Genomic DNA, 22,947 nt, shown 5'->3' on the forward strand with positions numbered 1-22,947 from the left:
TTTCATATTAATTTATACTATCATAACTTGTTCAATAAAATATTGTAAATTATACAATGTGTGTGGAATAAATTCAATTTCAGCGCTGTTATGTACTATGTGAAAAAAAAACCTGAAACAGATCGATTTTTATACTAAAATTGACGATTTACAGTATGAAAATATTACCCCCCTCGAAAATATCAAATAAGAAAGAGATTTTAATCCTCTGTTAAGCAATATAGTTTTTCAAAATTTGGTGCTATCAGAAATGAGAAAATTAATTTTTAAAAAGTTAAATTTTGATAATGTCTCTATCATAAAAGTTTACAATTAAATTAAATGTTCAAAATAACCACCATTCACTTCTTGACAATAACCGAGGCGATTTTGGAATTCTCGTACATAATTTTAAACGACCTCAAGTGTTATTTTGTTAATTTCTTCCGTTATCCTAACTTTTAAATCAGCAATATCGATTGGTCTATTGAAATTTATTTTAGATTTTAAATAAACCCTAAGAAGTAATTAAACGGAGTCAAATCGGGGGATCTAGCCGGCCATTCGATCGTTCCACGTCTTCCAATCCACCTATTGGAAAAAGCCTCGCTTAAATAATTTTAACTGTACTTGCAAAATGAGTGGAACTTCGTCTTGTTAGTTAAATAGATCATTTGGATGATTAACATCTGGAAAAGTCTTCTTAATGTAGTTAATCAAAAAATCTGAATAAACCTCACCATTAACTGTACCCTCAAATCCAATAATTTTATTGTTAATGATACCAGTCCAAACGTTCACTTTTTTAGGATATCGAGTGAGGATTTTCTAAGCTTCAATATTTACAGTTCTGTTTAAATAAAACGTCGCTCATCAGAAAAAACTATTTTGTTTATAAACTGCAGAACTGCGTTCATTCTATCCATCATGAATTCACAGAAATCTTGTCTTCCAACTGAACTTTGTAAGGGTGGTATTCTTGCAAAACTAAACACTCGATATCCTGAAAAAGTGAACGTTTGGGCTAGTATCATGAACAATAAAATTATTGGCCCTTATTTTTTGGGGGGCACAGTTAATGGTGAGGTTTTCTAGATTTTTTGATTAACTTCTTAGTGCCTACATTACAAGGACTTTTCCAGATGTTAATCATCCCAACAAGACCAAGCTCCGCCGCATTTAACAAGTATAGTTAGAAATTATTTAAACGAAGTTTTTTCCAATAGGTGGATTGGAAGACGTGGAACGATCGAATGGCCGGCTAGAGCCCCTAATTTGCATCCGTTTGATCACTACTCAGGGTTCATTTGAAATCTTCAGTACGTGTGTTTGTAATTGAACTCCTTCTAAACGCCGATTTTGATGAGATTTTTTGAGTGTATTCAAGGGGATTCGAGAATTCGATCAAGTAGATAATGTTTTATCAACTATTTTTAAATTGTTGTTGATGTTAGAACGTTTTCCATAGAATTCCGATAGACTGCGCTGCAGTTGTGTCAGATATTAAAAAGTATATTTGAGTTTCAGTTGCACCTGGTAGACGGCGCTGAGATCAGATTTTAAGTTAGCATAAGTATAGTCCAAACTATGGAGACTATAGACTTCATGTGTATGGTGTCTAAACATTCATACTGCTATGCTACTCTATACGATACATATCTGAATGAAAATTCATAAAGGACAGTTCGGCTGAACACATTTGTTACTTTTTGGTACATCCATTACTTTCTTCTTACGGATATTACTTAAAACTATTTATTTTGAAATTTGTTATATGTCATGTCACATGTCACAACAGACATAATCAGAAACTCACGTTAATTATTCAGGTAAGTACTATTTATCACACCTTTTGTATCAAATACCTGACAAATTGAAATCTCGTTATTTCACTTGTCCGTATTTAATCTTCATTAGTTATGCTGATGCTATTACGAAAATATCTTATCTTTTTTCTTATCTCCTGGAGATAAACCTGTTATTTATATAAAATTGAAATTTAAAAAAATCTGAATCAACATTCACACATTTAACAAGAAAAATATGGAGCAATGATTATGCAGTTGATTATTGGGTTGTAATAAGCTACAAACTCAATACGTTCTGGAGCTGACGCCATCTTTCGGAGCGCTTTTAATTTTAATTTGTGCTAGGTAACGGTAGCGAAGCTGAAACGTGTAAAACTGAAAAAAGACTGAGACAAAACAAAACTTGGAATTTGTTAAATTAAATAGGTTGTTGTTGTAGCCTTCTTAGGCGCAATTTTACAACTTTGAGTAAAACTGAAGATTAAACTAAAGTTCAAACTCTGGATTAAACCCAAGAATAAACAAGAATGTTTTATTTTGAAATTTTTAAAAAGCTCGTGGCGTCCAATTTAATATTACCTATTCTAAGTACCAGTTAATTATATTTTTTAACTGGGGCCAAATACCACTTTCCAAGGAAGAGTCTCCAGCCGGGGAAGTAAAGTTGAAAAAACAGTTTTGAATAATTATATTTCATCATCACTAATATCTTCTTCCTCTTCTCGTTCGTGCTAGCTGTTGCTCGATTGAACGCTCCACGTTTCTCTTTTTCAAATTCTTCAATATTTGGAAATTCTGAAAAAAAAAGCAGTGGGTTTTTCGACAATAACTCGCTCAATTTTCAAGCTAGACACTTTTTTAAAAAAGCGTTTTGTAGGGGATTTCAAGTACTTCAACAGAATATTGATTAATGCCTCGTTTCGAAAAGGATGCACCTCAAAAGGGTTGCATAAACCACATACATAGATTTAAAAAAGCTCAAAGTTTTTTGCAAAAAAAAACTCTACAATTAATATTTGAAACATTTTCTCATAACATGGATAGTTTTTGGATTATTTAAGAAAAATTGCAATTTAATAAAATATTTTTTCATATCAATAATACATCAAGTTAATTGCAAGTGAATTATGATTAATTTCAATTAGGGTGGTACTGGCGAGGGTATAATTATTATATTTTTTCAAGAAAAAAAATCTTATTTTTGTTATAAATCAGTGCCCAGGTTTTTTTATGTACTTTGAGAAAGATATTTTGAGTTTTTTAAAAAAATTTCATCAATTTCAAGTTATTTGAGATTAAAGTTTTCAAATTTCGGGGTTCTACAAACATAACCATTCTTCGACAAGCAATAACTTATTGAATTTACAGAGGTCCTTTAGCAACGAATCTCTTTGTTTTTTTAATTGGATACATTTTTGACCTTGATGATTTTGCTGATAAAATTCATGAAAAAATGTGAAAAGTCTCGATCGTTAATAAATCTTTTTTTTCCCATTCTAATATACATATCGTCCGGATTTTTTACGTTAGCTATAAGATATTTATTATTTTTTCAACTACTTGCAAACTTAAGGATGAAATTAAATTTTTTTCTCCAACCTAACTTGACCTCAGAACGACCATGATTTGTCATTCTTCACTCTTATTATCAATGTGTCAAAAATCAAATTCAACGCAAATTTTGATTTAACACTAATTTTAAACTAAAATTTTGATGTTCCACTAAGTAAATTAGTTCACCAACAACTTAAGTTGGTGCGGTATCAATGAAAAAACTTTGTAGAGTAAAAGTTGCTTACATTTGGTCAATCTATCGAGAGATTATTTTGATGAAATAAATAAATTTGAGGCAAAAATTTCTACATTTTCAAATTATTTTCAATGTAACAGCGTGTTCTAGAATGCTGTACCATATTCAAGTTACATTTTTTTAAATGATCCTCATTACAATAATAAAGGAGTGTATCGAGTTCTACGGGGTAGTTAGAACCAAAGTCGGTTGTGATTCGTAATAATACAAATTGGTGTTAAAAAATACTCTGGAAGGGTGGTCGATGATCAGAAAAAGTGGTTGAAACCAAAATAAATGTCGCTCCAGACATAACTAATAATTTATTCAAAAAATCGTATGCAACTCTTTTCAGGGGACAGTAAAACACGTTTTTGGATAAAAAATATATTACATATTTATAGGTTATGTAATCGTTACTCAATCAAAATCTCATTTTATGCTTAGATTAATTAGATGCATTTTTCGAATGACCCGCACCCAAATCACCCGTATTACACGGTATACTAGGGATTTTCGAGCCCTGTTTAGAAAACCCAGAATACTCGGACATTATAGGTTTCAATGGTGGTGGTAAACCTGTCATGGGGGTTTCTCCGGTCTTATCCAATAAAGTTTCTTCACAGGTAGAATCTTCTAAGAACGGAATAACGAAATTATCTGACTGTATCGATATTTTGGATTCATTTTGCACAAATACGTTGGAAGGTATTAGAGGAGTTTGTGTTACGGGACACGAGGATCCCATAGGAGAAAATGGATCTGAAATGAAACTAGGTGTTGGAGATTTTCTTTTATCAGGTGTAAGATCTTCGGCGATACTGTTTTCGGTACTTAAATCGGAAAAATCAATGTCGTAATTTATTTTCGATAAACCTAAGTAGCTATTATCATCTGGTGTAATACTTTCAACGCTTTTATCAAGAGCTGGAGACAGCAGAGCCTCTTTAGTGCAGGATTTTTTCGAATCCAAAGATTGAGGTACTGTAAGACATGGTATAATATCCAATTGCAACTTATTTTTGGTACTATCTAATGCGTTCATTTGACTAAGCGATAAATTTTGTAAGTAATAATTTTGATTCGTAGTGCTGGTTTCTTCTTCTGGTGGAATGATATTTTCTGTTAATTTGTCGGACGAAGATGTTGCTTTGGTTAAAGTTAAGGTTAATGGACTTTTTCTCGGTTTGATAATCAATGGAGTTCTTGCTAGTACTGCTGTTACGCTTTCACAAATTTCTTCCTGTAAAAATAAAATAATAAATGACTTCATCTTTTAAAAAAAAATGATGATGTAACTACCAACTACATGCAGTACAAATCAGTCAATTAAGATGTATCAACAGTATACATTTAATCACTTTAATTAATTTTTAATATGTTAGAATAACTTATTCCAAATTTGATCAGCAACGTTGAAACTTGAAAATTTGGTTAATTATTTAATAATAATTGGTGATATGCATCAGAGAGTTATGTAATAAAACCTAGTGAACGTCATCTACGGCTCAGTCATTTCTTTCCAGCTGAAAATTTGTAAGCTGATTGTTTATATATTGCTGTGATATATAAAAAAATCCGCTAGTAGTGAGTCGAGGAAAACCTGGTCAGCTGATGCAATAGATGCTTCCTACGTATCAGTTGACGGTTTTTACCACGAAGATAAAACCAACTGACTTATAAATTAGTGTTGGTGTAGTGTTAGTGTAAACAATGTATTCGGTATGAATATAACCAACAGTTCCAGATATTCTAACTTAGTGACTGTCATCTGTCTAGCCTAAAGCCTTCGAATATGATGCCTGCCAAGTCTGTATACAAATCAGTGTAGCCGTGGCCGTTTTTTTTTGGTTTTGCCGTAAAAATGATTGATCTAAAAATAGACATCAGATTGTTGTGAAATTTCAGATAAAACTTAAATTGAAACTTATAAAGCAATTGAAACAAGTGTATGGCAATAAATTTTTGTCGCGATCACAAGTATTCAAGATGACCGAGAAGATGTTGAAGATGATTCAAGTTCGAGTTGTCTTTCTACTTCAAAAACGGAAGAAAATATAAAAAAAAATCAGCAATCTTGTTCGATCTGACCGTTGACTAAGTATTCGTACCATTTATGAAATTATTGACAAGGAATGTGTGTGACAAATTTTACTTGAAAATTTCAACATACGAAAAGTTTATGCAAATTTGTATTGACATTTTGAATGCGATTGAAAACGAATTAAACTACAAGATTTCCTGCACTGTTTCGAACAATCGAGTTATAATTTTATTTACTCTAATTGAAAATTAATGAGAACGCTTTTCTAATTGTAGAAAGCTATCTACAGGAACGCGAAACACGACCTTTACCTACGTCTCTACGTTTAGACTTAATTAACGGTTCAATACTTTACAATACAAAAAAATGCACAATCATTTTCCAATTCAAGTAAAATCTTTTTCGGGATTTCGCAATAAATTCAAGGCATAATTACTGGAAAATACTTGCTTCGGTCGGTTGGTTGGGAAAAGCACTGTAGTCAAAATTCCAAATAATTTTCAAATACTGTTTAAGGATGTAGGTTAAAGATGCATTTATAAACTCTTACGATCGCACCCGTCGGCTTTAGACGTTCGAGTTCACGTTGGAAACTATTTAAAAAGTTTAAAAACAATCTCTCAGCTCGAACATGAACGTTTGTTTTTATTAATTGCACTTCGTAATCTGTTTAATTTACGTTGAATGCGAACGAGGGCGTGAGCGTGGACGAGGTTTATAAATTGACCTTAAATCTACCAACTCAATGGTAAGATTTTTGATTATCTCTATATATAATCAATTCTTGGTAAGCAACTAACAAGATGTAATTAAATATTCGATACTAGGGAGAATAAATAAGTTGCCAAATTGACTCAAGTATTTAGATCTTCAATTGCGCTAACAATTCTAAATTATAGAGAGTATTTCGAAATGTCTTTATCTTTTGATAAAAATAGAAAATTACTCAATTTAGACGCAGTACCATCTTTTAAATGACAGTTGTTAAATTTTGAGTTCATTCTTTATAATGTGTTCCCTTCTGCAAAAGAAGAACAGGAAAAACAGGAGCAATGCCATTATAGATCTTTTAAAAAAAGTTGGAGAACAAAATTGACATCATTCCATGAAAATCCTGGAGGATAAAGGAAAACAATTCACATTTGGCATGTTTTTTGAATGGAAAAGGGTCGATTAATAGGCAAGACTATACAGATGTATTTATTATATCTATAATAAATAAACTTGTACACGACATTTTTTCAAAATTAATTTTGAGAATCTCCAGAATAAATTAATCGAATTCGGTTAACAAACTATTTCGGATAGTGAACGGTTTATATTTACCGATCACCCATCACAAATTTTACTTTGAAGGATGTCAGTTACACATGATAAATACTAAAGTAGATCACTTGTATGCATATTCTACAGGATCGGATTAAGCCAGCGGCTTGCGGGTGGCTATAGCCCCGGACGTATCAATATATATTGTTTTAATTTTTCCAGGTTTCCGAATTCCTTAAGGGGGCCCTGACATTATTTTAGCCCCGGGTCTTATAAATCTTAATCCGGCCCTGATATTGTACAGACTTATATAATAGTTTCGTTCGACTTTCGATGGTATTGAAACTTCAAACTCAAGAAATAAGAATTTTGAAAATAGTTTCCTTTATTAACCCTTAACTCCTACCCGCGGCAAATACCAGTATTTGATCGATCTAAGCCTTCAAAAATTATTATGTACTTTAACGCATTAACGGCGTAATGTAACGCTGAAGAATGAATGTGAAAAGAGGTAACAGTGCGATATTGCTAAGATGAATGTGATCAACAGCAAATTAGTGTATTGGAGATTTAGAAATCACCTGTTAAACCTAACCTTGAAATTTCAAGTGCCGAGAAATGGACTTTTTGTGTATAGGAGGTCTGGCTATTGAATAACGAGACTCCCTTTCAAAGCAGATATTTTTCTAACTTTGAGGGAAATCTGGACAGACCCGTTGAGGCAAGAGCTTTTGGTCGGGAGTCAGATTTTTTAGCATCAATAAACTTTTGTCGTGCCTAATTCCCCGTTTAAAATTTTTCTAATCGTTTCTTTATAGAACGACCGCAAAATGAACATTTTTGCGATTCCCGCAAAGTACCAGTTTACCAGCAATGTGCCCAAAGTATCTTTAGGATGTTTTATTAGAAACTTCGTTTTATAATGTTTGTTTCATCCTTTTTCTGTTAATAAATGATTTTATTTCGATCTGTTTTTACTAGTAAAATAGAATAGTGGGCCACCTTGACTCTTGGATAGTTTTGATATACAACTCTTGCGAGGATAGTAGTTAAGGGTTCAAAATAGTATCACAAATTTCTGTTTATCCTATACATTAGAAATGGATCAATGAAACACAAAATTATTCATACATTTATTTTTCAAAATAAACAAATTCATTTATTGAAACATTTTTTTAAACTTAGTCTCAGGAATCGCCTCTTAAACTATCAGAGATTTTCTTCTATAGACTATCTTGCTATCTGCTCATTGCAGAAGTCGTTGATTGCCCACCTGACAATTAGAAATTTTCCACGTTGTTTTTGGAACCGTTGTATACAAGTCAGTCAAAAAAATTTGAAATATTCATAGTTATACATGCTCCTTAGACAAGACAAGACATAGACAAGCACGCTAATAGACATGTAGAAGCGTCCAAATCGATTTTTGAAAATGCAGATACTACGAAATCGATTTACAACAAGTTCAACACCATATTAAGAATTTGTTCATGGATATAATCACTGCAGCGATGTTTGTAGCACTAGATAGTTATCAAAGGACTTGTACAAACCAAAAAAGACCTGGACAAGGACGATAATAGATATGGAGAAGCGACAAGATCGATTTTTGAGAATACAGATACTACGAAATCTATTTACAACAAGTTTTGCACCACAGTAAGAATTTGTTCATCGATATAATCATTACAGCGATGTCTGTGGCACTAGTTACTTATCAAAACACTTGTACCAACCAAAAAAACCTGAGCAAGGGCGCCAATAGACATGGAGATTTAGCTACTACGAAAAAATCGTTCAAGATGACAAAAAAAAGTTTGAGCCCTTAATATCAATATTTAGAGGTGCTACATCGTGATTTTTAATTTATCATTTAAATTAGATAGGATTTATTTTTGAAATCTCAATGTTTTTCAACGGATTATTGTGTGGTTAACTCGGTTAAAAGTTATTCGCAGGTAAAGTTCAACCTAAAATAATATATGATGACTTTCACAACTCTTTATAGTTTTCTATAAAAAAATTGTCTTGAAAACATAATTTTCGTGATTTTTCTCATTTTTAATTTCCAAATTTATTGAGAAAAACCAAAAGAATTTGTTTGTGTAAATTTTTTTCTGAAAGAAAATGGAATTTTCTATCGAATACACTTTAGGGAAACCATTACCATGAGAGATAAACAGTTATCAATTTTTTTAAACATTTTCCGGTTTTGCAAATCCACGCAAATTTCGCGTTATCAATACCTATAGTTTTGAACTATTTTCATAAAAAAATTACATGCACGCTCAAATACTCTTAATAAAACACAATCTTGATGTTAAGCATAATAATTTCCTATTTAAAATTGCAACATTGCCTTGTGTTGGGAACTCTTAGGATCTGTTAATCATCTAGTTAAGTGATACAAAGTTGCCCTCCATCAACGCATCGCACCTAATTTATCTTATATGATTGTGACTGTAAAGAATTATGCATTTACCTACCTAACTTTAAGTTATTGTATTCGTTAAGATTGTATACTAGCCGCCCCTAATGGGAACCAACGTCATAGTTAAGCGATCCAAGTGTCCCTTAGTCACTTGAAGTTCCATTAAAGTATCAAATTACTTACTTTTATTTTATATAACTATTCATAGCTTTTGTGTACAATGAAATTTTGGTATTTAACGGGGTGATACGAAATTTTTAATAGTTTTTCGTTCGTGCAGTTCGGTAGTCGGATTATTGAAACCAAATTTAATTAATTATTTTATTATTTAACGAATAGTTTATTTCAAAGTAGTTTTAATACAAAGATTATGGTCAACCATCATTGGTTTAGCCCGAAGCTACATTATAGGTACATTCACCCCACCATTTTGTTACTTATAAGACAGATTTTTTTTTGTTTTAATTCACACAGAATAGTTCAAGCGACAGTTACCTTCAATTTTTGCATATCCTCGCTCAATTTGTGAGTGGTATTTTGAACTGTTGTCGTTCGTTCAGAAAGTCCTTTTAATAGAGAAAGGTGTTCGCACAATTGATGCATACCTTCGCAGGCAACTAATGCAGATTCCCATGCGCTGACAACTGTCAACTCGCCGGACATGTAAGCTTCGAATTCTTGTTGCGGCATATTCAAAGATTCCGCTGTTAAATTTTCGATAAAGGAAACGGCACAACACTGTAAGAACAAACATTAATTTTCAAACGGTTGTCATAAACACGTACAGTAGAATCTGATCTGGCGCTCTCAGACAGGTGTGGAGGGGGGGAAATCACGTTCATACTCAACACTACAACTGACGATCAGCCCAGTAACCTCTTATTTCATGTATCGTGAACATCTATTCTTTTAGTGTTATTCTCAACGTTGCTGTTTAGTAGTGTATCAGTTTATTTGTGACAAAAATGTCATCACAATGTAAATGGAAACACCAAACATCAACGTTGCTTAAAAAAAGGAGATTTTGAAAAGGTGAAAAGCTATCCAACCTAGCAAATGAATACGAAGTGCTACGATACTCAATATACGAAAAAACTGTACAGGTTGAAGACAGTTTTGTATGCTAGGTTCCTCTAAGAGCGAAACAAGCATCCACTGACCTCAGGAAAAGTTCTCAAAGAAAAAGCCAAATACTACGGTAAAATAATGGGGATTTTCCAATCAGTGAAGATTGGCTTGAAACATTTAAAAATCGTTTTGGAATTTGTCTGCCAAGTATGACGGGCGACCGCAACAGTCGACCCATATTAAGATAACTTCAAGAAGATAGTTTAAGAGTTAGGCCCCCAACTCTCGACCAAATCTATAATGCAGATGAGAGCGTTTTATTTTGCCTGAAAAGACATTTGTCCATCGTGCTGAAACAAGTGCTCCAGGGCTGAAAACTGACAGGGTAACGTTTATGCCATGTTCGAATGCTAGTGGCACTCATAAACTGATTCTATTGGTGATGAACATTTAGACAACTGCATTAGAATGGCAGCTACAACATACTCCAATCTTCAAGAAAATACTTGATAGCCAAAAAGAGTTCTACTACTTTCATTGAAATGAACATTTAAACTTTTTGTGTTAGACTTCATATATATTTTGATTAATACTAGAATTAAATGTTCGTTTGTAATAAACTGGTTTAAATTCCATTTTGTGTACTTTCTTTGGCCCAATATTCTTAGGTAGCTCTCTAAAAGGTTTATAAATGTTAAGATGCTTCTCCAACTCAATAGTTTGGCGACCACTGTTCTAGATATTGAGGAAAATTCGCATAAGACAACTAGAGAACTTGACCTTCACTGCATTTTGCACTTACAGTTAAAAATTATTTTTTTTCCCAAAAAGATGGATTGGGAGACGTGGAACCACTGAATAGCCGCCTAGATCTCCCGATTTGACTCCACTCGATTACTCCTTATGAGGTTATTTGAAATCTAAAGTATATTTTTATATACCAGACAATATTGCTGATTTAAAAGTTAGGATAACCAAAGTAATTAACAAAATAACCCATGAGGATATACAAAATGTTCCAATAAACCCTAAGAATTTTACAGATTCAACGACGTCAATGGTGGGGTTATTTAATAAAAAAGAGTGCAATGTATTTTTATAAGAGAAAACGTTGAGATATAGTAGTAGCTATTTGAAAGAAGCGCTTACCAAATTTGTAAAATAGTACCCAGCTTCGCCTTGCATTAACCTGGAATCCTTGCAAAATCTAGTAACATACAGTATGTTGCTCTTCAATCTAGCAGGATTAGCTTTCAACACGACAAAAATCAAAGCAGGTAAAAATTCATCGGCGCTCACTGGACCACCTTGACAATGTTGTAATACCTCTACGACACTTCTACAACATTTGACAACGCAGGCGAGTTTTTCTTGTGGCGCTTTCATCGAATCCATACCGAGAAGATCGTTTATTGCCGTGTAGACCAAATCTCTGACTTCGATGCTAGTTTCACTGATGCAACAATCTAGATGATGAGCATTCACCCAACTCAATTTGCGTATTCTGTCTTGGATAGTTAAATCTTTTTCTTCGTCATTAGTTGTTTGTGGACAGAAAAGAGAACTGCGAAGAAAAATTATATTTTTTCATTTATAAAAATAGCGAAAGATAAAAAACCATATAAAAATAAACACGAAAGACATAGAGACATGGAAAGAATTCTTCGAGGAAAAATTCAACCGCAGAAGTAGAAACTAGACAAGACAAAGATGAATTGGAAGAAGCGACAGAGAAATCAAAATAGGAAAAGCGCGTGGAGGAGTGAACATAGAAGTGGAAATATTTAGGACAAACAGGAAAGGGATAGATATTAAAGATAATCAATTTAGCCCGAAGCACAAATAAAATACTCAAAGGCTCCGAGGAAAATCAATTGGTACTACTACATAAAAAAGACGACATAATGACATCGTGACAAAGATAAGGAAATGAATTAGTATGAGGAAAATAGGAATATGAAAATGGAAGAAGATCGTGGGAGTTTAAAATGAAAATGGGAGTAAAACATGGATATAGTCGCAGTTCTTTTTTATTTATACTTGTCATGGAGAGAATGATAAAAACAATAATAAAAAAGACTATAAACTGAAGACAATTGTCTACAAAGCTAGAACCAGAAAAAAATAGACGGATTAATATACGCAGATGCAGGTAAAGTTAGCCCAGGTTTTTTCAAAATTCAAAAAATTTAAAGTTGTCCTAATTTGTGCAAGGTTTCTGCTACTTGTGCTGCGAAACAAAATTCATTTTTTTTAATATTGGAAGTTCTATGAGCTGATAAAAAACTCAAAAAAGTTAGCCCTGCCATTTTAGAATTTCGAAATAAAAGTAGGGTTCAATTGTGCCAGCTTTCTGCTACTAGAGAAAATTTTGAAAAATTAATTGGAATACCTTGAATATTTTTTTTTCTTTTTTTTTAACGAGGGGTTCGTCATGACTTTGTCATTCGACACAGGAATTTTTTTTCGGAAAAGTGAAGGTTGTGCTACCATTTTACTCCACGGTGCAGTCAGCACGAAAAATTCTTTTGTCAAAATTAGTGATTAAACTTCTACACAACCTCTTGTGATTTTTGAAATATTAAAATACATTTTGAAGTTAGATGTGATTCGAAAATCGAGCATTTTATTACCAAAATAAGACATTTGAACAAAAAACATTGTTGTAAGACGTTTGTGTTAATAGTGATTCACAAAATAAATACCACATCGTAGATAACAATTACCTGTAAAGTGTGATCATGCTGTACTTTTCGAAAAACTCCACTAATTTCTCCCGCACTTCAATCGGTAAATTTTCGTAAACTGGATATGAGTTAACACGGTTGTTATACAGGTTGTAGTAGTTCTGTGCTGTTTCCGCCAAATCTTCGATTGGCTTTGTGTCTAATTCACTTAAAATTTTGTTGGAAAAAGCTTGACTGCACCTGAAGAAGTCCTTCTTAATTCCTTCACCCCATTGACAAAATATGGAAATGAACTCGACCATTAATTTATCAGTATCTGGATTAGGTTGCCTCAATATGTATTTTTCTGGTCTGCTAGCATCTATAAAATAACGAAACAACGATTTTTTCAATTTCTTTTCAATCAAACTTAAAACTCCCATTATTCTACCGACCGAATTCAAATAAAGTCATAAATTATTGGAAGTAATAAACTAAATTGATCTTATTCCGGGGATTATGAAAATATCATTAGTTTGCTAATAGATAATTACACACTTAAATTGCTATCTTCATAAAATGTTGATTGAAGTTCTAATACATAATTAATTTACAACAGAGGCGGATTAGCCCAACTCATACGTTTTCAACATACAAAATTTTGCTAAATTTTAGATGAAGAAACTTAATTTTTTTCTCTAACCGAACAAGTTTTTTTTAATTTCCCAACGAGAGTCGAGAAATTTTCTCAAATGTGCCATGAAAACGCGAATTTTATACACGAAATACAAAAGACATTTTATGTACAACTATGAATGTGTATTTATCTGTCTAAAGTTTACAGGATGTTTCAAAGAAAGTTGATGGTTACACGGTTCGTGTCAAGTAGTATTGAACATAACTTATTCAATATTAGATTTATTGAGCAAAATTTCAAGTGAACTCGAACATCATTTAATTTTACACCAAAAAGTTTGCCAAAACTCGATACTGTACACCGTTTTCAGAATATTTTAATCGTTAAAAGCTATCAACTAGTTCAAGAAGGAAGAGTGGGGCTACAGCGATTACAGGATGTCTGACGACGTATTTTTATGTCTTTAGAACGACAATGAAGGCTAAAGTAGCAATCATCCAACCTACATTGATTTCAAGCTAAAACAAGCACGTCGTCGGGGTAGATAAGTGTTATGAAGCTGTTGCGAATCTTCGTGCAAGAATGTGTTCTAAAAAATGTGGTGGTCAATATTTGCCTACTTTTTAGACGTGTCGTTGTACAACAGTTGATTACTCGCGAGAAAAAAAGGATGCAATGAAAAGACAGACTCTTTATTAGCATTCAGAAGATATTTAGCTCGAAGCTTCGCTAAAACAAGCAGATAGGCGAGGTGGATAAGTGTAGTGAAGCTGTTGCGAGTCTTCGTGCAAGAATGTGTTCTAAAAAATGTGGTGGTCAATATTTGCCCATTTTTTAGACGTGTCGTTGTTTAACAGTTGATTACTCGCAAGAAAAAAAGGATGCAATGAAAAGACAGACTCTTTATTAGCATTCAGAAGATATTTAGCTCGAAGCTTAGCTAAAACAAGCAGATAGGCGGGGTGGATAAGTGTGATGAAGCTGTTGCGAATCTTCGTGCAAGAATGTGTTCTAAAAAATGTGGTGGTCAATATTTGCCTACTTTTTAGACGTGTCGTTGTTTAACAGTTGATTACTCGCGAGAAAAAAAGGATGTAATGAAAAGGCAGACTCTTTATTAGCATTCAGAAGATATTTAGCTCGAAGCTTAGCTAAAACAAGCAGATAGGCGAGGTGGATAAGTGTGATGAAGCTGTTGCGAGTCTTCGTGCAAGAATGTGTTCTAAAAAATGTGGTGGTCAATATTTGCCCATTTTTTAGACGTGTCGTTGTTTAACAGTTGATTACTCGCAAGAAAAAAAGGATGCAATGAAAAGACAGACTCTTTATTAGCATTCAGAAGATATTTAGCTCGAAGCTTAGCTAAAACAAGCAGATAGGCGGGGTGGATAAGTGTGATGAAGCTGTTGCGAATCTTCGTGCAAGAATGTGTTCTAAAAAATGTGGTGGTCAATATTTGCCTACTTTTTAGACGTGTCGTTGTTTAACAGTTGATTACTCGCGAGAAAAAAAGGATGTAATGAAAAGGCAGACTCTTTATTAGCATTCAGAAGATATTTAGCTCGAAGCTTAGCTAAAACAAGCAGATAGGCGGGGTGGATAAGTGTGATGAAGCTGTTGCGAATCTTCGTGCAAGAATGTGTTCTAAAAAATGTGGTGGTCAATATTTGCCTACTTTTTAGACGTGTCGTTGTTTAACAGTTGATTACTCGCGAGAAAAAAAGGATGTAATGAAAAGGCAGACTCTTTATTAGCATTCAGAAGATATTTAGCTCGAAGCTTAGCTAAAACAAGCAGATAGGCGAGGTGGATAAGTGTGATGAAGCTGTTGCGAATCTTCGTGCAAGAATGTGTTCTAAAAAATGTGGTGGTCAATATTTGCCCATTTTTTAGACGTGTCGTTGTTTAACAGTTGATTACTCGCAAGAAAAAAAGGATGCAATGAAAAGACAGACTCTTTATTACCATTCAGAAGATATTTAGCTCGAAGCTTAGCTAAAACAAGCAGATAGGCGGGGTGGATAAGTGTGATGAAGCTGTTGCGAATCTTCGTGCAAGAATGTGTTCTAAAAAATGTGGTGGTCAATATTTGCCTACTTTTTAGACGTGTCGTTGTTTAACAGTTGATTACTCGCAAGAAAAAAAGGATGCAATGAAAAGACAGACTCTTTATTACCATTCAGAAGATATTTAGCTCGAAGCTTAGCTAAAACAAGCAGATAGGCGGGGTGGATAAGTGTGATGAAGCTGTTGCGAATCTTCGTGCAAGAATGTGTTCTAAAAAATGTGGTGGTCAATATTTGCCTACTTTTTAGACGTGTCGTTGTTTAACAGTTGATTACTCGCGAGAAAAAAAGGATGTAATGAAAAGGCAGACTCTTTATTAGCATTCAGAAGATATTTAGCTCGAAGCTTAGCTAAAACAAGCAGATAGGCGAGGTGGATAAGTGTGATGAAGCTGTTGCGAATCTTCGTGCAAGAATGTGTTCTAAAAAATGTGGTGGTCAATATTTGCCTACTTTTTAGACGTGTCGTTGTTTAACAGTTGATTACTCGCGAGAAAAAAAGGATGTAATGAAAAGGCAGACTCTTTATTAGCATTCAGAAGATATTTAGCTCGAAGCTTAGCTAAAACAAGCAGATAGGCGAGGTGGATAAGTGTGATGAAGCTGTTGCGAATCTTCGTGCAAGAATGTGTTCTAAAAAATGTGGTGGTCAATATTTGCCTACTTTTTAGACGTGTCGTTGTTTAACAGTTGATTACTCGCGAGAAAAAAAGGATGTAATGAAAAGGCAGACTCTTTATTAGCATTCAGAAGATATTTAGCTCGAAGCTTAGCTAAAACAAGCAGATAGGCGGGGTGGATAAGTGTGATGAAGCTGTTGCGAATCTTCGTGCAAGAATGTGTTCTAGAAAATATTGAAGGCCAATATTTGTCTACTTTTTAGAAAAAAAAAGTATTCAATAAAGAGACTGACTCTTTATTCGCATTTTGAAGATATGTAGTTTGAAGCTTGCTCGTCACAAATGGAACTGCATCACATTAAATGCAAAAGCTTATCAAACATTTGTCTACTACACGGTATGACAGTAGGACAGAAAGTCACTGTGGAATTCGATGTCGACGAAACGCAAAGTTCAAGTGCCTGAAATGCCTTTGAAGGCCTGTATCTTAAGTGTTTTATGGACTACCATAAAACAGGCTCTTAATCGTAATATACATGTTTTAGTCAATCGATTACTTTTTTCAATAAACGACTTAATTTGACAACAACTGTCAATTATTTAGCATAGTAATCAAATTAAGTACTACAAGAAACTGTATGCAGTAATTGGTTGAAAATATTCGTCGAAAATAGAAAAACGACGATATGGATTTATCACAACTAGAAAACAAAAAATTTACCTTTGTCGGGGAATAACACACTTTTCAAAAATTGTTTGAGGTATGATAATTTTGGATGTTTACCGTAATTTAGAACATGACGAATATGAGTTATATAAATTTTTGATATGTTCATATTTTTGTGAAATGACGTTAAAACGTCAAGTTTAAAATGCAAATTGCCGAAAAAAATTTGAAACTTCCATAAAATAATTTGAGCATTGTGAAAAAACCAAACGGAATAAATTTTGCCTACTATAAATATGTTGTCATTTATTAAAAAAGAAAAATTCAATCAAAAATATGATAAGGGGATAAAAGAAAAAACTAAACAGTTGAACAAGATGGTAGGTAAAGTAAAAAAGTGACGATAATTGATAGTAAACAAGACGATGAAATAAAATAAGACGATACACAGGACTGTAACGACGTGTGAATATCTCAGAATTATATTTTCAGAGGAAGGGACAATAGAGGTTGGAATAAAATAATGAAGAGAATAAATAAACGCCATCATACTAATCACTAAACAAGACAAGGGATATACCAAGATGGTAGCGGTTCTCCATGTTGAACCACTAAAACTGCTGTTAATGAAAAAGGGTCTAATGATATGGTTTTCAAAAATACCTAGGAAGAGGCCCTGCAGAACCGAATAATCAACTTATTACACAAAATACGGAAACTAGGTGAGATGCCAAGCTAATGGAACAAGGCAATTATTTGTCCCATACATAAGAAAGGAAATAAGGGTGACTGCGGTAATTTCAGGGGCAATACCTTAGTGGATATTATGAATGAAGTGCTAGCTTCATTCGAAGCAGGTTAAACAAATACTGGGACGAACAAGTAGGGGAGTATCAAGGAGGGTTTAAAAAAGGAAGATCGACTAGAAATCAAACAATACAGAATGATAGCTTTGAGCAGGGACTGAATTTGAAGCTATTTTTCATCGACATTAAACAGGCATGATTAAATAATGAGCTCTAACAAAACTTGGAATACCTAAGAAATTAATACGATTGGTGAAAATGACACTGAACAAAACCGAAAATATAGTAGCCATAGAAGGAAGTTTATCCGAAAAAATCTAAATCGAAGAAGGTTTAAGACAGGGCGACCCGCTATCAACAGTGTTGTTTAATTTCCTACTGGAGGTGATTCTTAGAGATAGTCCTGGCATATGCAAATGACTCAGTATAAACTGTTTACCTTCAGTCTCTGAAGACGATAACTTGGTTATCGAAACGCGCGTCAGACAGTGTAATCGTGAATGTTGGAATAGTGTAAACAGTGTGTTCAGTAGAATATCAGAAACAAAAAAATACATTTGTATTAAATTGATATGAGGTATTCAAGTAGCTCAAATAGATATGAAGAAAACATTGGAATTTTATTGATTTAATTAAGTAAATTCGATGTACTGACCTTTGACATTCGACGTCTTCCTGAAAACTGGTAAGCTTTTAAGATATTTGTTTTTCTTATCCGTTTGTTGTCGTTTCTTTTCCTCAAATTTCGAAAATCCAGACATATTAGTCTTCGATTGTTCAGCTGGTAGAGTCTGATACGACTTTTTCTGCCTCTCCAAATCCATTTTATTTCTGTAGCATTGTGAACAGTATCCTGAAAAACCGCGCGAATATTGATAATGAAACATTTTAGGAATAATTATGAAGAAAAAAAAATTCAAAGAATTTTGTAAGTAGTTTAAACATTTTAGGAAGGTCGCCATATTGCGTGATGTCATAAGTATAAAATAAAAACTGAACAGTGAATATGAAAGTGTGTCTCTCGGTTATTATAAAATAAGCGATTAAAACACGTGATGAAGTTTTTCTTATGATGCCAAAAAATTCGAATATGCAACAAAAATGGTTTGAAAGTGTTGGTCGTTTTGACGATCCTGCGGGATGTAATTATTATTGTTGCCAGAATCATTTTAGTGTAATTAAGATTGAACTTTAACTTCTTTTAACATTTTATAGTAATTAAGTTTCTTATGCCTTTAATTTTTAACGTGATTTTTAAAAATGTAAGAACTTAACCTATGAAAGGTTTATTTACTTTATTCTAATAAATCTACATCTTATTCATAAACTTGAATTTCCGTTTGCCGTTGTCGCGGGTACATTTGTCGTTTGACGTTCGTAGCAAATTCTACATCCTATTTATAAATTTAACTTTCCCGTTTAACGTTGCCGTTCGCGGGTGACGTTTGCCGTTTGAAGTTATAGCAAATTCTACATCCTATTCATAATCTTGACTTTACGTTTGCCGTTGCCGTTCGCGGATTACGTTTGCCGTTCAAGGCAAAATCTACATCCTATTCATAAACTTGAAATTTCGTTTGCCGTTGCCGTTCGCCGATGAAGTTTGCCGAATGTAGCAATTTCTACATCCTATCCATTAACTTGACTCTCCGTTTAACGTTGCCTTTCGCGCGTGACGTTCGTAGCAAATTCTACATCCTATTTATAAATTTGACTTTCTGTTTGCCGTTGCCTTTCGCGGGTGACGTTTGCCGTTTGACGTCCGTAGAAAACTCTACATCCTCCAGACGTTGCTGCCGTTAACTGAAATTTTTGTTGTTTTTGACGTGTTATTGTTTTTTGTTTTCGTCATATGTTTGTATTTTTATTTGTTATCCAGTATTTATGGAAAATAACGAGCGGGAGGAGCTCGGGCCCCGGCAGCTGCCGGCATGACTCGATTAGATATCCTTGTTGCACTTTTTTTATCACACTTATTTACAAATTTTATTAACGTCTGGTAATAATTTATAATCGTCTGTAGGTCTTATTGTAATTACTTAATAAATACGTGATATAAATTTCAGATTCCCTAACGAATATTTTTTTATAATTAAAAACAAATTATTTTGTAATCGCCTGGCAATACTTAATCGACAAAAACGTCTGGGATTTTTTTTTCAATTTTAGAAATAATAAATAAGAAGATAAAGGAAATTCAAGTTGCCTAAAATTATATTTTCTTTTGCAAATGTTGCTCAGTAGCGAAATAACCGCTAACTCGCTAGAAAACTTTCAGGGCTGGATTCGCCAATTGACTAAACTGTAATTTTTCGCAACTTCAGCTTGCTTAAAACACCTTTTCAAATTTTGTCATCAGTTCTCCGAATAGAAGAGCTTTTTTTATTGGATCAAACAAGACAAACGCAAGCGGATGTGATTGGCTCTTGCTAAGGAAATTGCTACGAGCGGACAATGGCAAAAGATAAAATTCGTTTATGTTGAAAGTTACCAACGGCAGATCGATCAGCAAACAGCGACGTTAAACGGCAACTATGAATGAACTCAAAGATCGTACGACCTCGTTCTTCACTCAGTTTGTGGCATTCTAGGACGATTTGCAATGACGACAATTCAAATAAACATCTACTCCCTACGTTTTTAAATGCGTCTATGTCTTTCGCAACATGAAACAATTCTCCGACGCTGAGATTTGTCCATTCTGCATTATGTTCTGAAGCAGTAGGTATTTGTCGTTGCATAAGATGTTTTTCTTAATCTTAATAATTGTTAACAGCTTTCTTGTGCGACCAATACTTAGTCGTTGGGGATTCTGTCAGTTCAGGGTATCTTCGGATGCGTCTGTAGAGCCATATCTCAAGTTTTTTGATTATTTGAGCTTTCAAGGTCCAAGTTTCCAGCAGTACTAACCACACATAACATTCCATGAGTCCTATTATGACGTAGAGGTTTATATTTCTATTTGCAAACATTGGGGAGTAGAATTTTTTTGAAACTCTTTTTTGACAAGGTTCCCTCAAATATTCGGATTCGGCGACCTCGAAAACATATAGAATCGACCATTATTGGCCTTTAGTACAAATCTGCCCGCTACTATGAATTTTTGGGGGTGGTTGTCGCTCGCCTAATAATACTTTGTTTAATAACTTGGTTTTTCTTTGCAAATATATGTTTTTGTCAATTTAATCTACGATCTAGATGTGTGCCAAGATATTTAACAGTATTTTCTGATCATTTAATTGTTTATTGTTGAATTTCAGAGGAAGACATGTTTTTGTTCTATTTGTAAAGCTTATATTAACTGATTTACTCTCATTTGTTTTAATTCTTTATATTTTTGCCAGTTTTGTATTCTGTCAAGTGCAGTCTCTAAGTTGTGAGATGCTCTTGTTGAATCTACGTGTGATGATTATATGATAATAGAAATTATAAATTGTTACGAACTAGCTCGCAAATGGGTCCTTAGGCCGGCCCTGTCGAGCTACAATGGAATGTTAAAATTCGGCGAATTCGCGCGGCTTCTTCAACATTTTTTATAAATGCGATTTTGATGTGTCGTTTTATTATAGCGGGCGGATTATTTACAGTATTTCTTCTAAATAATTTCTATCAAAGTCTATTTATTTACTTCTTTAGTTTCTTTGTAGAATTCTATTTGTGGTATGTAAATAAGTTTATGTAGCATAGTAAGTTTAGTTTTGAATAAATAATCGTAGTAAAAAAACGAAATAGTGAAAGTAATTGCAGAAATTCTTCATGTGATATTGATAAGTGAATTATTTTAAGTGTTAAGTGTATTGTGTAGTGTGTAAATAAATTGATAACATAAGAGACAGTGTTTATTAATTCACCATACGAATAGAAAGAGTGTATAATGCTAACGAAACAAAAGTTACTCACCATCCCAGTCAGCATTTCCATAGTATTTACACCCACTTTTACATTTCAAATCAGCCTGTTTAATCCTCAGGGAAGGCTGCTTAGTGGCGTACATGATGTACTTATAAGATCTCTGCAAAGTTAACACAGGCATCTTAATTAATTAATTAATTATAATAACCCTTAGTCACTAAAAGAATAACACTAAAAATTATAGTCTGTCTTTCTTCACCTTCAAAAACTTATGCTTTCTTCATATTTTTTTTTATTTTTTCACAAACTTATTTGTGATGAATTTATTTCCTAATAGTAATAAGAGTTCTGATGATGATTATCGAGGTGGCACGAAACTGTGATCGTGTGCACACAAGTTAAGTTCTGTCATCAACATTTGTACAATTGGAAACTGGGGGTATTTGAGAAATTGGTAAGATACTTCTTTGGATCCTTTAGATTTGTTGATTGGAGTGCAGCAAACGACACCAAAATAAATATTAGAAGATTCGCCAGGATCAGCCATTGGTTTCAGACTTTAGGGAAATCAGTATTGGCCACAATTTGAGTAATTTTTTTACAAAAAAAAATACACTTTTTATTAAAAATAAAAGATTATCGTTTCACTGTATAATACGTTACGAAATAAATTCCCAACACTTAACAACACTGAAAATGATAGACTGTTTGTGATTTTCAATATCATCTTGTTTATATATAAAAATCGTATCAGTAATGAATAAACATAGGCGGGACATGCCGAGTTCAGTATGATAATAAATAAAAAATAATATACAGAATGGTTCAAAGTATCTCCAGTACTGTGATGGTCATTTATCGTAAATAAGAGATTAAAAATGTTGTTTGAAATTCAAGGAAATCCATATCGACCTTAGTAAGCTACTGGTTAAAAACATTATCAATTCATTATAAGAGTCATTTGGAATGTGGACATTTAGTGTGTTCAGTAAACGTAGTAAACAAATTTTATGAAAATTCTCAAAAAATCGAAATCTCGTTGTAACTGTTTTGTTGATAAATCTGATATCTCATAAATCATGATAACCACATAAGCACTGATTTAAATTCATATGGTTCAAGATTAATATGATTCCAAAAAATAATATAATCAGTCACATTTACCAAATTGCATTTTTTAGTCGAATTTTTCAAAGAAAAATTAGACTATTACGGTAGGCATGACTAGAAGAAAAATGGGGGGCACAT

General features: G+C 33.3%; 1 protein-coding gene across 2 annotated transcripts in view; it reads right to left on the reverse strand.

Moving 5' to 3' along the window:
• Positions 1 to 3,947: 3,947 nt before the first annotated feature.
• Positions 3,948 to 22,947, reverse strand: part of LOC130446591 (rab5 GDP/GTP exchange factor) — a 28,510-nt gene continuing 9,510 nt past the window's right edge. The window contains exons 2-7 of one of the 2 annotated variants that reach the window (XM_056782952.1): positions 21,748 to 21,859; positions 18,503 to 18,700; positions 13,112 to 13,433; positions 11,535 to 11,949; positions 9,813 to 10,055; positions 3,948 to 4,819 (exon numbers count right to left, since the gene is read on the reverse strand). In XM_056782952.1, coding sequence (XP_056638930.1) covers positions 4,025 to 4,819; positions 9,813 to 10,055; positions 11,535 to 11,949; positions 13,112 to 13,433; positions 18,503 to 18,700; positions 21,748 to 21,841 — 2,067 coding nt within the window. In that variant the 5' untranslated portion in view covers positions 21,842 to 21,859 and the 3' untranslated portion in view covers positions 3,948 to 4,024. Of the gene's footprint in view, positions 4,820 to 9,812; positions 10,056 to 11,534; positions 11,950 to 13,111; positions 13,434 to 18,502; positions 18,701 to 21,747; positions 22,410 to 22,947 lie in introns of those variants that run through there. The other variant, XM_056782951.1, reaches the window with a different exon arrangement.

Source organism: Diorhabda sublineata, chromosome 7 (genome assembly GCF_026230105.1).
Source record: "Diorhabda sublineata isolate icDioSubl1.1 chromosome 7, icDioSubl1.1, whole genome shotgun sequence".
Classification (NCBI taxonomy): domain Eukaryota; kingdom Metazoa; phylum Arthropoda; class Insecta; order Coleoptera; family Chrysomelidae; genus Diorhabda; species Diorhabda sublineata.